Consider the following 13541-nt stretch of genomic DNA (forward strand, 5'->3'; position numbering starts at 1 on the left):
TTCAGATGAACAGATCATAGTTTTGCTTATATTGATTATTTATGCTTCATGATGTGGAAATTCTTTTATGATTATTTATTCAATTCATTAGGTTGGATTAGGCTTGTGTTTGTTTTAAAAGTGTGCAGGACTATTAACTTACTGCAGACCAAATGTTTGTACTCACAGGTACAAAAAAAGTAACCTGAACCTTTCTGTCATTGGAAAAAAATGCATTAACTACAAATTTGTTGGTTTTGCTACTTAAAGAGTGAAAATTCACTGAATACTAACTTCTCAATATACTTTGTAGAGCAGGGGTGTCAAACATAAGGCCTGGGGGCCAGAATTTACCCAGCAAAGACTCTAATCCAGCCTGCTGGATGGCTTTGGAAAATGTTCCAAACTTGTTGGATACTTTGTGTGAAATAAAGGCCAAACAGCAATAAAAAAAAAACAAAAAACAAAACGTGAAAATGAAAAATGCTAATAGACCTCTCAGTAAGTGCCAACCACGAGCTTGGTTCCTCAAGCATGGGATGCTATTAGCATAAGACTCTAAGATAAATTTTGGGATTCGAGGGGCTGACAGAGTTCTTTCTTCAACTTCAGTTCAGATTCTGCATATCTGCATGCTTTATGTTGTCAGTAAAACCAACAAAAGAGCCAACTTAACAGCACTACTTGCCTCTTCTTTAGTTTTCTTGGAGATAACCCGAAACCAGTCTCCGATCATACTTAGCACTGCAGCAAAGTATGCCAAGCCCACCAAAATCCAGAAGAGCACCACGGGTTTATAGTAATCAAGGTATTCTGGTTTCTCGAACCCACCTGAAGAACAACAAACAAAACTGTGTTATAAAAGTCGGTCACATCGTTCTGGGATACTTACAGTGCTGTGCAAAAGTCTCGAGCCGCCTGTCATTTCTCATTTACATTTTGCTTGGAAAATGAGAAATAGCTGCAAATATTAATTTAAATATATGTGTGCCAATATTTACTACAAGATCCCCAACAGCACTGGCTGAAATCAGCCCCAAATCAGAGTTGCCACCATGTTTCACAGCTGGCGGTAGAAAAAAGCTTTAAACCTGAATTCAATTTCTTAAGTACATGACTTTTAGATACTTTTCATCTGCTGTAGATATTTTTTTAAGGCCTGACATTTCTTTGGTCCCCAACCTTTTAAAGCTTTTTTTTTTTTAGCTCATAGATTCTTGGGAATCATCTTGTTGGTGCAAATATGCTATTTTATGCATTTAAAAGTGTTAGATTTGACATCTGTTTTTGCAGCAGACTGCTAATAACAAAATGCCTAAAGATAAAATTTAAAATAGGTTCTTTCCCAAACTGGTTGTTCCCTTGAGTTAGGGGCCTTTTTTTTGAACGATTGAATGATTTGTAGGTCAGCCTTGAAAACAGTCAGGTACAGGGAATGGACAGAAAATGAGTGAAAAACCAAAGAAAAACTTTTAAGAAAGTCTCTTGAACACTTTCAAAAAAAGGTGTCTGGCTCCTTGGAAGAAATGAGTGGTAGCTAAAGACTTTTGCACAACGCTCTGCTTGACTTCACCCAAATCTATTTCTATGAATGACCCAGGAATAGGGGCTTTTATATAATGATTTTTCTATAATAGATCCATGTTGCATCAGTTCATGGGCTGGTTCTGGTTTTCTGTCATTGTGAACATATTACCTTAAGCCCATTTAAATGCCGCCTCAGCCCCCATTATGGTCCTTACCTTTCAATGACTCCGTAAAATATCAGCAGGGATGAAGAGTCAGAGCCAGCCAGCTCAGTGTGCAGTTAGATAATCTCCCATTACAACAACATTTTAACTAACGGGAGTCCACATTGATTAGCTTAGTGTAGCTACTGGGGGTTGGCACAGGTGCCACAATCTAATCTATAATCATTAGGCCTGTTCAGGGAAGTTTAATCCAGCAGTCTAAGTGTTTGTGATTTGTCCCATCTGCCTCTCTCTTGTTATCTGCCAAGAAGGTCAAATCAAGCTAATACCAGCTGCTACACAAATACACACAAGCTACGAAAAATGCACAGTACACCCTCTTACTTTTTCTATCACAGACATACTGTATTATGTACAGTGTGTTTAGTTAATTGTTTATAATTATTCTTTTAGGGTGTTTACAGACTTGCGTCATGAAATAGTGTGACATTTCAAGAAATGCGGTACGCTTATTACATTTCTTGTGGTGAGTCATGATCAGTGCTCTTCTCGGGTTTATTTATGGAAGGAGAATGAATCTACTTCCAGCAGCTGTATAAAATTTGAAAATAAGCAGGAAGCAGGGTATATCTGAAGATAACAAAATGCCAACTGGTCCATCAGACACAGTGTGACACATTGTTTATTCTGCACAAAAAACCCCCCAACAACTGTAAAACAAGCTTGCTGTTTCACAAAGATGAAACAATATGGTAGAACAAAATGGGAATAATTATTGTGAAATGAGCCAATGTCCGAAGGAAAACTATTGTCCAAAACTAATGTAAAAAATTACTAGAAGGTCTGGCTCCTTAGAAACATAATCTGACCAGTGGCTCTGTTATGCTTGCTTGGATATAAAGTAATTCCCATCAACATCTTCAAAGCACCAAATGAAGACAACATTTGGGAGACTAATGTGATGTTCTGGTAGAGCTCCAGAGACTCACACAATCAGTGGCTATGAGCTTGGTGGTCTTTACAGTTAAATATGTTATCGGTGTTCATAAGAACTACTGTTAAGGTGCTTGTAAATTAAAGTGAGGCACAGAATATAATTGTAGTGCACTGGGAGGCTTATCACTGCTGCGCAGATCCTTTGAGTCAGGCTGGCCGATAAATCATTCAACTATAAATACACTGATTCTACATAAAAATGAAAGACAAAAGAAAAATTCAAGTGACCTTTTTCTCCAGCGACAAAGTCTCCAAAGCCGATGGTGGTGAGCGTGATGACGACAAAGTAGATGGACTCGAGAGTGCTCCAATCTTCGATGTGCTTGAAGATGACGGCTGGCAGGGCCACGAAGATGAGGCACCCGAACAGGATAAAGAGTAGCGTGGAGATGACGCGAATCTTTGTCTGGCTGACTTTCCACTTCTGTAGGGAGATTAGCTCACATGAAGAATACATGATGTGCACTTTCGGAGACTAAAACTTTAAATTCAATCTGTGGGAGCGAAAGGGAAGTGCTTGAAAGAATTCAAACAGCGCAGAAGCTTTACATGGAAACACTGCGGCTGAATTTTATGAATAGTTACCATGTGCTTTGGTTTCTGATGTGCTAATAAAACAAGATGTTTGCTTTTCCTTACAGGTGCGGCCGCTGGCGATACATCGTGAATTTTTATTTGTATGCTATCCTTTTATTCCGATTCTGATCCAATTTCTTTCCTGCCTGTCCTGCGTTAGATATTGTCAATATGTATACTACATATAATGTAATAACAGAAAAAAACACCAACAACAACAACCCATGCTTTTATTTATTTATTTATTTGGATCTGTGGGGATAGGTTAATTGGAAAATCCAAATTGCCATTAGGTGTGAATGTGAGTGTGAATGGTTGTCTGTCCCTGTGTGTTGGCCCTGCGACAGACTGGCGACCTGTCCAGGGTGTACCCCGCCTCTCGCCCTATGACAGCTGGGATAGGCTCCAGCGCCCCCCGCGACCCTGAAAAGGATAAGCGGAAGCGAATGGATGGATGGATGGATGGATCTGAATATTGTAATGAGTCACTTTCTTTGACCTCTTCCTAGGAATAAATTGTATGTTTTCTAACATCTCAAGCTGTGAAGTTCATGCGACATCATTTCCACTCTCAGATGGAACGCCCACCCATGACTTGACATCCCTTGGAAATGCTCTAATAACAGATTTACTACATTTTTAGTAGCAGCTACTGTATGCTAATTGATACATTAGAGTCAGCACTTGCACTGCTTCAACAACAGCATGCACATTTCATTTCTTCATTATCCCCAGAGTTCGTCCTTTTTTGTGCTGCCCTTGCACTCATGGTGACTGCTTTCAGCTGGGTCTCTTGGTATCATGCCCTTTTCCTCTGCAGTTATGTAAGACCAAAGCACAGCACCTCAGAGGTAAAGTATAAAGAGCAGACAGCCCTCAGATCACTCTGTCTGTGATGTCTTATGTCCGCATCGCTCTCAAAAAAGCATAGTACAACAATGCACAGTTGAAAGGTAATCTACAGTGAATGTTATAGAAACAAATTAAAACTGCATCACTGTATTTCCATGGGGACCAGTGAAGCTGATGGTTTTCAGCACCTTCACTGCACGGCAGTGAGTTCAGCAGGTGGCAGTCCATCTTTTTCCATTGTCTCCATGACCTTCCAACCTGTCTTTTCCTCCCCGGGGAGGGACAGAGCCAGCTATACATCAAAATCAGTACCCTGACAAAATGCTTTTGTCAGTGCTTTTATACTGAAACAGGAGACTCTTAAACTACTTTTTGAGGGGACGTATGAGTTCAGCTGACTTTTACAGATAAACAAAGTACATCAGGAAATGAAAAACATCTGATAATTAGGCCCTCATCTTTTTTTGTCTTTCTTCTAGGAATCTACCAGATGCTACACTCTTCAAGGTAATAAAAGTCAGTGCCTATCTACCTTATCAACAGATTTGTATTCATTTTTAATCTAAATTCGCAATAAATTTCACTTTTTACAACTTTATTCATGTATAATGTCACTGATGGATAGAGAACATATCTTACCACGATCATCTTCTCTACTTTGGCAATGCCCTTCCCAAAAATAGTTCCCAACTGGTCCCCGACACCAGCCAGTAAGAATCCAAATAGGGGAATCCCCAGCAGGGCATAGATTATACAGAAGATCCGCCCACCTTCTGTGTGAGGAGAGATATTCCCAAATCCTGAGAGAAATGACACACACACAGTGAATGTTGAGTGGATCTTGACAGTTTCAGTGATGTTATGTTTCCAAATTATTCTATCCTCTGGAGCAGAACATAGTTTTAATGTACAATTTGCATACTTTCTAACATAAAAATTAAAGGCGATTGTTGATTCATAGTTGAATCTGTTTTATTTTTCTCTGAGCTTTCATTCATGAAATTGCACATTTTTAAAAATCGTATTGCTCTCTACTTTTGCTATATCACGCTTGTCAGTTTAAATCATGAAAAATCGTGTGAACGAGTGTTTGGTTTTTCTTCTGTAATGAAAAGGAACATGAAGAGTGAAGGATCCAAATGCAGAAAACAGACATTGGTTAGATTAAACAGAAGGCACTGTTTATTTAGATCAAAAACTCAGATTTAAGTCCTAAACAGAAGATGAGCAAAGTCCAAAATCCAAACCCAAAACCCTGAGGGTCAGAGAAATATGCAAGCAAATGAGCAGAGAAGCAGTACTACACGACAAGCAACGCAACCAAATCGTTGCCTGGTCACTGGCTGGATTCCTCCTTATGTGGGGATGGTCTCCCCCCCCCCACCGGCCACCTTGATGTGTAAGGTGGGCTGACCCATGTTAGAATGTCCGGTCTGTGCCTCCAGGGCTCGTGGGTGCCTGTAGGCCAATTGGGTGGGTTAGGGCATCTTGTCTCAGGGAGCTTGTCCAGACCATTTTGTCTCATCCCTATTGTGACGCAATGTGCAGATGAGCTCCAAGCCTCAGGACTCATCTGCACACTCCAGTCTACTCTTTGTGGTGGTGGTGCTGGGTGCTGCCCTAGACATGGCGGTGTTCAGGACCGTTGTCATTGTCATTGTGTGCCTGACGTCTGACTTCTTACCGCCCTCTGGCAGGGTGTTGGGAATGGGGCTGCCTACTGAACCAGTCTTTGCTGGTTCTCTCTTTTCTTACTTGGTCTTCCATGTCCCAGCTCCATACATCACATCACTCATTCCCTTAGGGTCTTGGGGAGAGGGGTGAATCATATAGTTCAGTGGTCCCCAACCCTTTTTGCGCCACGGACTGACCTTTAAGGTGTCGCTGATAATTACAACAAAATAAAACCAGTAACGGTACCACAAAAAGAAGATTTATTCAGAACAAACGGGAAAAGACCCATGGAAACCTAGTTAACAATAAAACGATCAAAAAAATAACAATAAAAACCGATAAAACCCTGAAAACCATAAATGTCACACCCAAGCCTCAACTCTCGCGGCCTGGTACCAAACGACGTACCAGTCCGTGGCCCGGGGGTTGCGGATGGCTGATGTAGTTCACCCCAACCCCCCTTTTGAGTAGTAACTCTAATAATTATGGTTCACGACATATAACCACACACATAGGCCATGGGGGGCAGTGCAGTACCCAGAGGCTGTTTCGTGGGGCTGCTGCAGTGGCCCTATTCACCCCTTCACTGACCCTCATTTTATCTGTAAGTTAGACATTGAGGGTCTTTGCAGTACCAGTTTGCCACTGGTTCGGGGCAGCATTTGCTCACCAGGTTCTTGAGTGCCTGGAAACCTGGGACCCTATTCTTGAATTGTACCAGAGTGACAGGCCTCTATCAGGGTTGATTCCCTTTTGTCTTTGGTCCTCTGGGACTCTGGTTCCATCTCTGCCTGCCTTTGGGCATGCTCTCTCTGTCTCACACTCATACTACAAGAAGATTGCTGATTTATGTATCTGTGTATTTTATAATTGTTGTGTTGCACGTGCTGTATGTCTGTTCTTTTTTTATACAAGAGCTATAGTTGGCGATACATTGTGCTTTTTTTCCTGTCTGTCCTGCCTTAGACATTGTTATACTGTACCACATATATTGCAATTACTGAAATAACACAAATAGAAATGGATAAATAAGCAGAGAAAATATTCACGTGAAAAAAAAACAGAATTTCAGAACTTCATTCATTACAGGCTGCAACAAAACAAAACCTGCCAGACAAGAAAATTTTCACGAAGTCTGACTGTGCTATGATATGATTGCTGAGAGGCACAAAAGAATAGCTGTGAGAAATTTCAGTAGAAGCTGCGTAACGTCTCTGACTCGGAAAAAAGCTTATTATTCTCACCCTCTATTCTCAGCCAACTCTAACATGAATGAAAAATGGGGGGAAAATGAAGCGATGAACATTGAGCTGTACCTCTGAAACCTGAGAAACAAAAATATGAGTCTATTACAGGTTTAACGCCTTTGTTTTAATCCCCAAACTCATATTTAGCTGCAGCTAGAAAATCAGTCAAGATCGTGTTTAAAAACAAAATCTGCGCCTCTCGTACTCCTGACCCCACACACCCATCAAAATGCAATATCAATTTCATTATTTAACGTTTAATAAGGCATCTGCATAATGAACTACATCCACTTTTCTTAATTAATGTAGTCATCTGTCTCAGGAAAGGAGCTGCAGGGTGTCTTCTAACAACTTTCCATGATCACATTGGAGCAGGGTGACACCTAATGTGAGAACAATTGTCAATCATGGCTCAGTAATTTTAAGATCAGTACAATGGGAGACAGGATGTCGGATTAGGTTTTTTAACCTGCGGGTGACATTGCAAAACAAATGAGAAGCAGGAGCGCTCTAATTTGAACCTGTACTTAATTCATTTCTTCCTGAATTAATTCTAGTTTATATTCTAAGCTCATCTTTTGTTTTATTTCAATAGCAGACATAAAAGCTTAGTACGGTAAGGGTATTAGTCACATGTGGCAGAAGACATCTGTGGTATTCATTCATCTGTCTATTCATTAAGCGATGTTGTTACCTCGTTATGCATAAATAATCAAATAATAAATAGTTAATAGGAGTGTCATGATGACTACATATTGATTAAAATCATGACAGATATAAATAAAAAAATGTTTCTTTTTAGTTTTGTCATTGAAACGTGCAAACATACATGGAAACACAGTATAAGTATAGAGTATGAGGCAAAAACAGAGCTTATACAATTCTAACACCTTAAGAGTCAATATTTGGTATGACCACCTTTATCCTTCAACACAACTAGAACTCTCTCAGGTAAGCTTTTGCATTTTTTCTTTAAGTAATCTTCAGGAATAGTTCTTATTTAAAAAAAAAGCATTCAAAGCTAGTTTTGGATGCCTTTTGATTCATTCTCTAGCAAGATGATCCCACACTACTTCAGTAATGCTGAGTTTGGGGCTTTGGGGAGGCCAATCCATGACTGATCATGTCCATTGTATGTTTTTCTAACCAGATATGCTTTTACTGCACTGGCAGGAAAGCTGAAAAACTCAGATGAATCTAATCAGGCGACTTCCATATGGATCAAAATCTGACAGTGTTTTTAATTCCATCAGTTTTGATCTCCAAGAGCTCCAAAACCACTGACTGAGCTCCAAACCATGACAGCACCTCCACCATGTGTTTAAGATGGCTGTACACACACTCATTGGTGTGCCTCTCTCCTGACCACCTCTGTGGATAGTGACAATGATTTGAAACAAAAGTTTTACTCGTTGCCACTTATTTTCAATCTAGCTCTAGTAATTTGGCAAACCTGTTTCCACTGAGACCATTTCTCACGAGGTTTCCCCGAACAGGTCCTATGCTAGGTCCTTGTTGGATTTTTATTTTTCCTGATTTTTAAAGGACATGATTTTCAGATACTGTCCATCTGTAGATATTTTTTTAGTCCTAGCACTTCTTCTTCTGTCCTCCACTTATCCGGTTACCTCAAAAATTTAAGGCTACACCATGCTGAGACATACCAAGTGTTCAGCTCATTGCTTTTTGCTAATCACTATTCTGTGGTTGTCGCATACAAGTACTGGATTGAAATTGACCACTCAAGACCACTTTGAAATGTTTTTTAAGTCTGGGTCCTTGGAAGCAAAATATAATGAAATAATGACTGGCTTCACACTTTTATGCAGATATCAGCATTGTTAATATACTGATTTACTGTGTGACTGTAACTGTGATGTGGTAGTCTGATAGTGTGACAGCCCTGGGCAAACACAGCCAATTTTAAACCATCACATATTTTCTTAAAAATATCTAAAAACATAAGAAGTCATGCATTTAAAATACATTATCTGCCTTCTGCTCTACCGAGATGCTGTTGTCCTACAGGACTTGCAATATATCAGACTTCAAAAACCATGAAAGGTATTCTTGAGTTAGTTTCAGAGCATTGCCTCATGAACAGTACATTAACCTTAAGATTTTAGAAGGAGGAGCCCTGGATCACCTCTTTCCCGACACAGTTGAGTGGATTATGTGATGATTGCATATAGTAACACGTCAGGTCTTGTTCAATCTCTCGTAGGAGCGATGACAATTGCAGTGGACAGTAAAAGCTTAATGACTTCCTTCTAAACTCATTAAGTGACACCGGGAGAGAAAACCAGCTGCACAACATTTAACAGAGTGACTTCAAAAAGACACAGGCTCCGGGTTTGGTTGCTCTTTCTCTTTCCTTGAATCAGATGTTGGTACAGTGGGTTTGAGGTGGTATCAAAAATATATAAAAAATATACCTTTTTATGGAAAACCATTGCACAACGTGTCGCAACATGTTCTTGTAAAAACAAACTTCCAACAGAGTCCAAAAGGAGCAAAGTTGTATGAGAGAATAATAAAAAAAATTTCTACAGTCTATAAATAATGAATCATTTGAGATCTGTTGGTGTAAATACAGTAGAAATGTGAATTTCCAAGTATACCAGTCTTAACAAAGAAATCCCATGGGGGAGAAATGCTGTGAGATCAATGATTACTGTTCTTTTGCTCCCAGGAGAGGGTAGGAAGGAGCCAGGAGAGGCAACCGAACCCACAAAGTTATTCCAGTTCATTACCTCGATAAAGGGCAACGATGAAGGGGGGTATGCTATGTTTCAATAATGGGCATCCAATTAAAGATCACATAAACAAAGGAGTATGTGTGTATGAAATGTAATGTTTGATATGGCTTCAGAAATGTTTTCCTGTCTGGACTCTTAATAGATTCTTTACAGGCTGTGCGCTGACAAGAAATGACATAATGGCTTCTCTAAAGCAAGATGTCTTTGCATAGCAGCACAAAGGCCACAGAACATTTTGTTCCAGTAAGGCAAAATTAAAATGATTGCCAACAGAGAGAGCAGCAATTATATGTTGTTTGCACGAACAACCATCAGAGATACTACAAACAAAATCACCACCCGGGATCGAGACTTCTGTGGCAAAATCTAATTTCAAGCACAGTTTACTACCAAAAAAGATTTCAATTCTTAATTTCAGACAGTTTTGGATGCTTCATGCTTTTTTAATTAGTTTTTAAACTAAAGCAGAGCTCTTTCACTTCTCTGCATCACTTACTGCACTCACATTGCATAGAACATCTAGTAAACCTGCTTGTACTGAGAAAACTCGACATCTGTAAATCACTGGAGCACAGGAGTATAAAAGAGAGAGTCAACATACTCAGTCTCAGGTGAGCAGACGAAAAACCCACAGTGCAGTCTTTGCTTTTTCGCAATAAATTCGAGGGGAAGCATATTTTAAAGCCAGAAGGCAAAATCCATTTATGGTAATGCAATGCATTAGCAACATTTTATCACAAGGATGAGCTGTGACAGAATCCAGGAAATATGAAATGAAGCTCAACAGCCCACCACACAGATATGTTATACCCATCGTGTGTGTGTGTGGAGGGGAATTTTTCATGAGCGGAACTGCAAGCACAAGCCTGGCGCAGTGCACCAAAATCTAGAAATCTGGAAAGAGGTTGCAGGAGAAGTCTTAGTGTTAGCAAACAAAGTCTGACGCTAAAATATTTATCAAGATCACACTTAGGGTGTTTTTAAAGGAGGGTGTGCTCCGAAAAGGTGCAACAGATGTGAAATGGAGCCCAACAGCCCACTGAACAGACACGGCGAACTGTCATGGTCCAATTGGAAGAGCCAGATGAGCTGTCAAACCGGTTGTGTGGGTGTTTGTGTGCGTGCCATTCCTTTTTTCTGATTAGCAAGCTCTTACAGCTGGAGGTGACAGAGAGAGAGCAAATGGTGTAAATGATGGAAAAAAGGGAAGTGTGTTTGAGTTTCAGGCTGTTTTTTTGCTTGTACGAAGCCAAATTACATTACTACATATTTAAGCTGGACATTTAAGTTCTGTTATGTATAAAGAGCACAGTAGCTAACATTGAGGGCGCAATTTGCAAATGAGGTACAAAATTATTTACTGGGATAATCTCAAGTGAGAGGCTGCTATAGACCAAACTGGATCAGGTCAAGTATTCAACTAAAACAACTATTTAAGGCCTGTTCAGGCACTGGCTCACACTTTTTGGTAGTGGGACTGAAGTGTATCCACTTGTATCCAAAATGCTTCCACATTGTTCTTACAATTTATTTGCATTTCCATTTTATTTCACAACCGAACGAGAAATTTCTCTGCTTACCGATGGTGGTGATAACAGTCCCAGCGAAGAAAAAGGAGGAACTCATGTCCCAGAGGCTCGTCTGATTGGATGAATTTCCCGAAGGGTTCACACCTTCTCGAATTGCTATAACCACTTGCTGCAGAAGAAAGAAGAAAAAAAAAAACAGCCTTAGCATGAAATAAATAATACAGTAAATATGTGCCGCTATTTTCCATGCCAAAGTTTACATGTCACAAGCAAAAGATGTGGAATGACCTGCGCACAAGTTCATGATGTTTTGAAAAATCGCTTTTACATTTTTTTCTATACATCAAAATGAAGTTTATGTGTAAGTTGAATAATAATGTAATCGTCTGCCTTCTTTCCTGGACGTTCGGCTACTAGTCTGTTCTTTACATCACTACCAGTTTCCCACGCTGTCTGAGTCAGTACTGACTGACATTACAGTCCTATCATCTTCTTGCCTGCCTCCTTTGAGCCAATCTGCCTCCATTCTGTGTTGTTAAATCTGAGTACTCTGTCATTCTCTCTTTCAGAGTCTCATTCGTGCAGCTCATCTCCTCCCCATCCCCACCACACCCAACAGAGCTCTATCCACCAAGCCTCAATCTACATCTTCACCACCATCTAGGGATCCTGTCCTAAATCAATGCTGGGATTCTGCTCTGCCATGAAGGGTCATCAGAGTTTAATCGGCAAATACATTATTTAATTTTACTCTCTCAACAAATCATGTTCAGTTCTTCTAAATGATCTCTCCTTATTGAAATTCTCATGCAACATGTAGACTTGCTTCTTTTCTCACCTATTTGCATAGAGTCTGCTCAGTCTATACTTAACACTGGGCATTTGATTACAGTGAGTTCACCCTGCTGGCAAACTGCATACTGGATAAATATAGCCAGACGCAGACAGCTGTGGCATTATCGCCTTTCTTTATGATAGATTATGCCTTGGAAAGCTAATGCATTAAAATGTCTGATGTGTTCCAGAAGGAGGGAAAAATTGAATTCAGGGAGATTGCAGAATTCAGCTACTGTGATAGATGTCCGCCTAAGACACCATAATACGGCCTAATAAGTGACTGGTCTCCTGATGGCTATTCATAGCTTGGCATCAAGAATACTTTTAAGTGGTATTTAAAAAAAAAAAATGAAGTGCCAAAAGTGCCAAAAATGTTATTTCTTTCAGTGGCAACTTCATAAGCGAATCAATCTGCATATGTTACTTTTATAACAAAATGACTTTACTGCAGTAAAATGTTTACAGACTGGTACAAAAATGGTTTTGCCCTCTATTGACAGTTTCGCCACTTCACAACAACTCTAGACGAGATACATTTTCTTAACAGCTGAATTATAGGTGCTGCTACTTTGACATGTGCCCAACAGGAAGCTGTAGTCACGTCTGCTAGGCCCTTACCTCCATGCTGCTAGATCCAACCATTTGTAGTGTCTCTGCCTTTGGGAGCATTTAATTGCAATGACCTGACAAATGATATAGTTTGCTGCGCAGCACGAGTTTCTTCTTTAGTTTTAGTGAGTGAAATTCCAGTATTTTATAAGTCTGTTACTAAGCACTAATTAGGATTCAGCAGTTAGCTACGTATGCAGCTTGCAAACTGAAGGGAATATCGGACTCCAAATTTCCACAGTGACAATGAGTTTAAGACCAGTGTGTGATGTCACATCCAGTTTTATAACAGTTTATGAAAACAGCTTGTTAAAATTTGTTCATCTTCTTTGTCAGCATGTTAAATATCTATTTTTAGCCATAAAATGATCTTTTCCTAAACCTAACAAATAAATCTATTTGTATAAACGTGTGTAATTCACAGACACACACCAGCTAAGAGTTTGATTTCTCCTTTTATCCTGCTGATTTATGTAATTAATAAAATACATGCTAAGTGCATTAAACTGTACGTCTCCTGTCTTTATCAGGTTAATTTCAACCATCCTAAAATTGGACTGAAATATTTTTTCACGATGAAGCATGAAAATAGGACGCCGCTGCACACAACCACCAAACAGGTGGTCCTCTGATAACATCAAACAGAAAACAGGCAACCGGGTTTGAGAAGAAAAAAATGTCAGCACTTACAAAAGTGAAAATAGCATAAATACCATGCTGAAATAGTTTTTAGCATGAAACATGAAAACAGGACGACACGGCCCAAAACCACCAAATGGGTGGTCCTCTGGT

The 13541-nt window shown here is 39.7% G+C and overlaps 1 protein-coding gene across 1 annotated transcript in view; it reads right to left on the minus strand.

Annotated features, from left to right (window-relative positions):
• The window catches only part of LOC147312559 (potassium channel subfamily K member 2-like), a 30404-nt gene that overhangs the window by 7440 nt on the left and 9423 nt on the right, over positions 1 to 13541 (minus strand). The window contains exons 3-6 of the mRNA XM_086264024.1: positions 11355 to 11472; positions 4734 to 4894; positions 2895 to 3090; positions 668 to 810 (exon numbers count right to left, since the gene is read on the minus strand). Coding sequence (XP_086120150.1) covers positions 668 to 810; positions 2895 to 3090; positions 4734 to 4894; positions 11355 to 11472 — 618 coding nt within the window. The remainder of the gene's footprint in view (positions 1 to 667; positions 811 to 2894; positions 3091 to 4733; positions 4895 to 11354; positions 11473 to 13541) is intronic.

This window comes from Aulonocara sp. 'chitande type north' Nkhata Bay, linkage group LG15 (genome assembly GCF_057382095.1).
Source record: "Aulonocara sp. 'chitande type north' Nkhata Bay isolate Kocher_YH1m ecotype deep benthic linkage group LG15, A_spYH_male_GT1.1, whole genome shotgun sequence".
Classification (NCBI taxonomy): domain Eukaryota; kingdom Metazoa; phylum Chordata; class Actinopteri; order Cichliformes; family Cichlidae; genus Aulonocara; species Aulonocara sp. 'chitande type north' Nkhata Bay.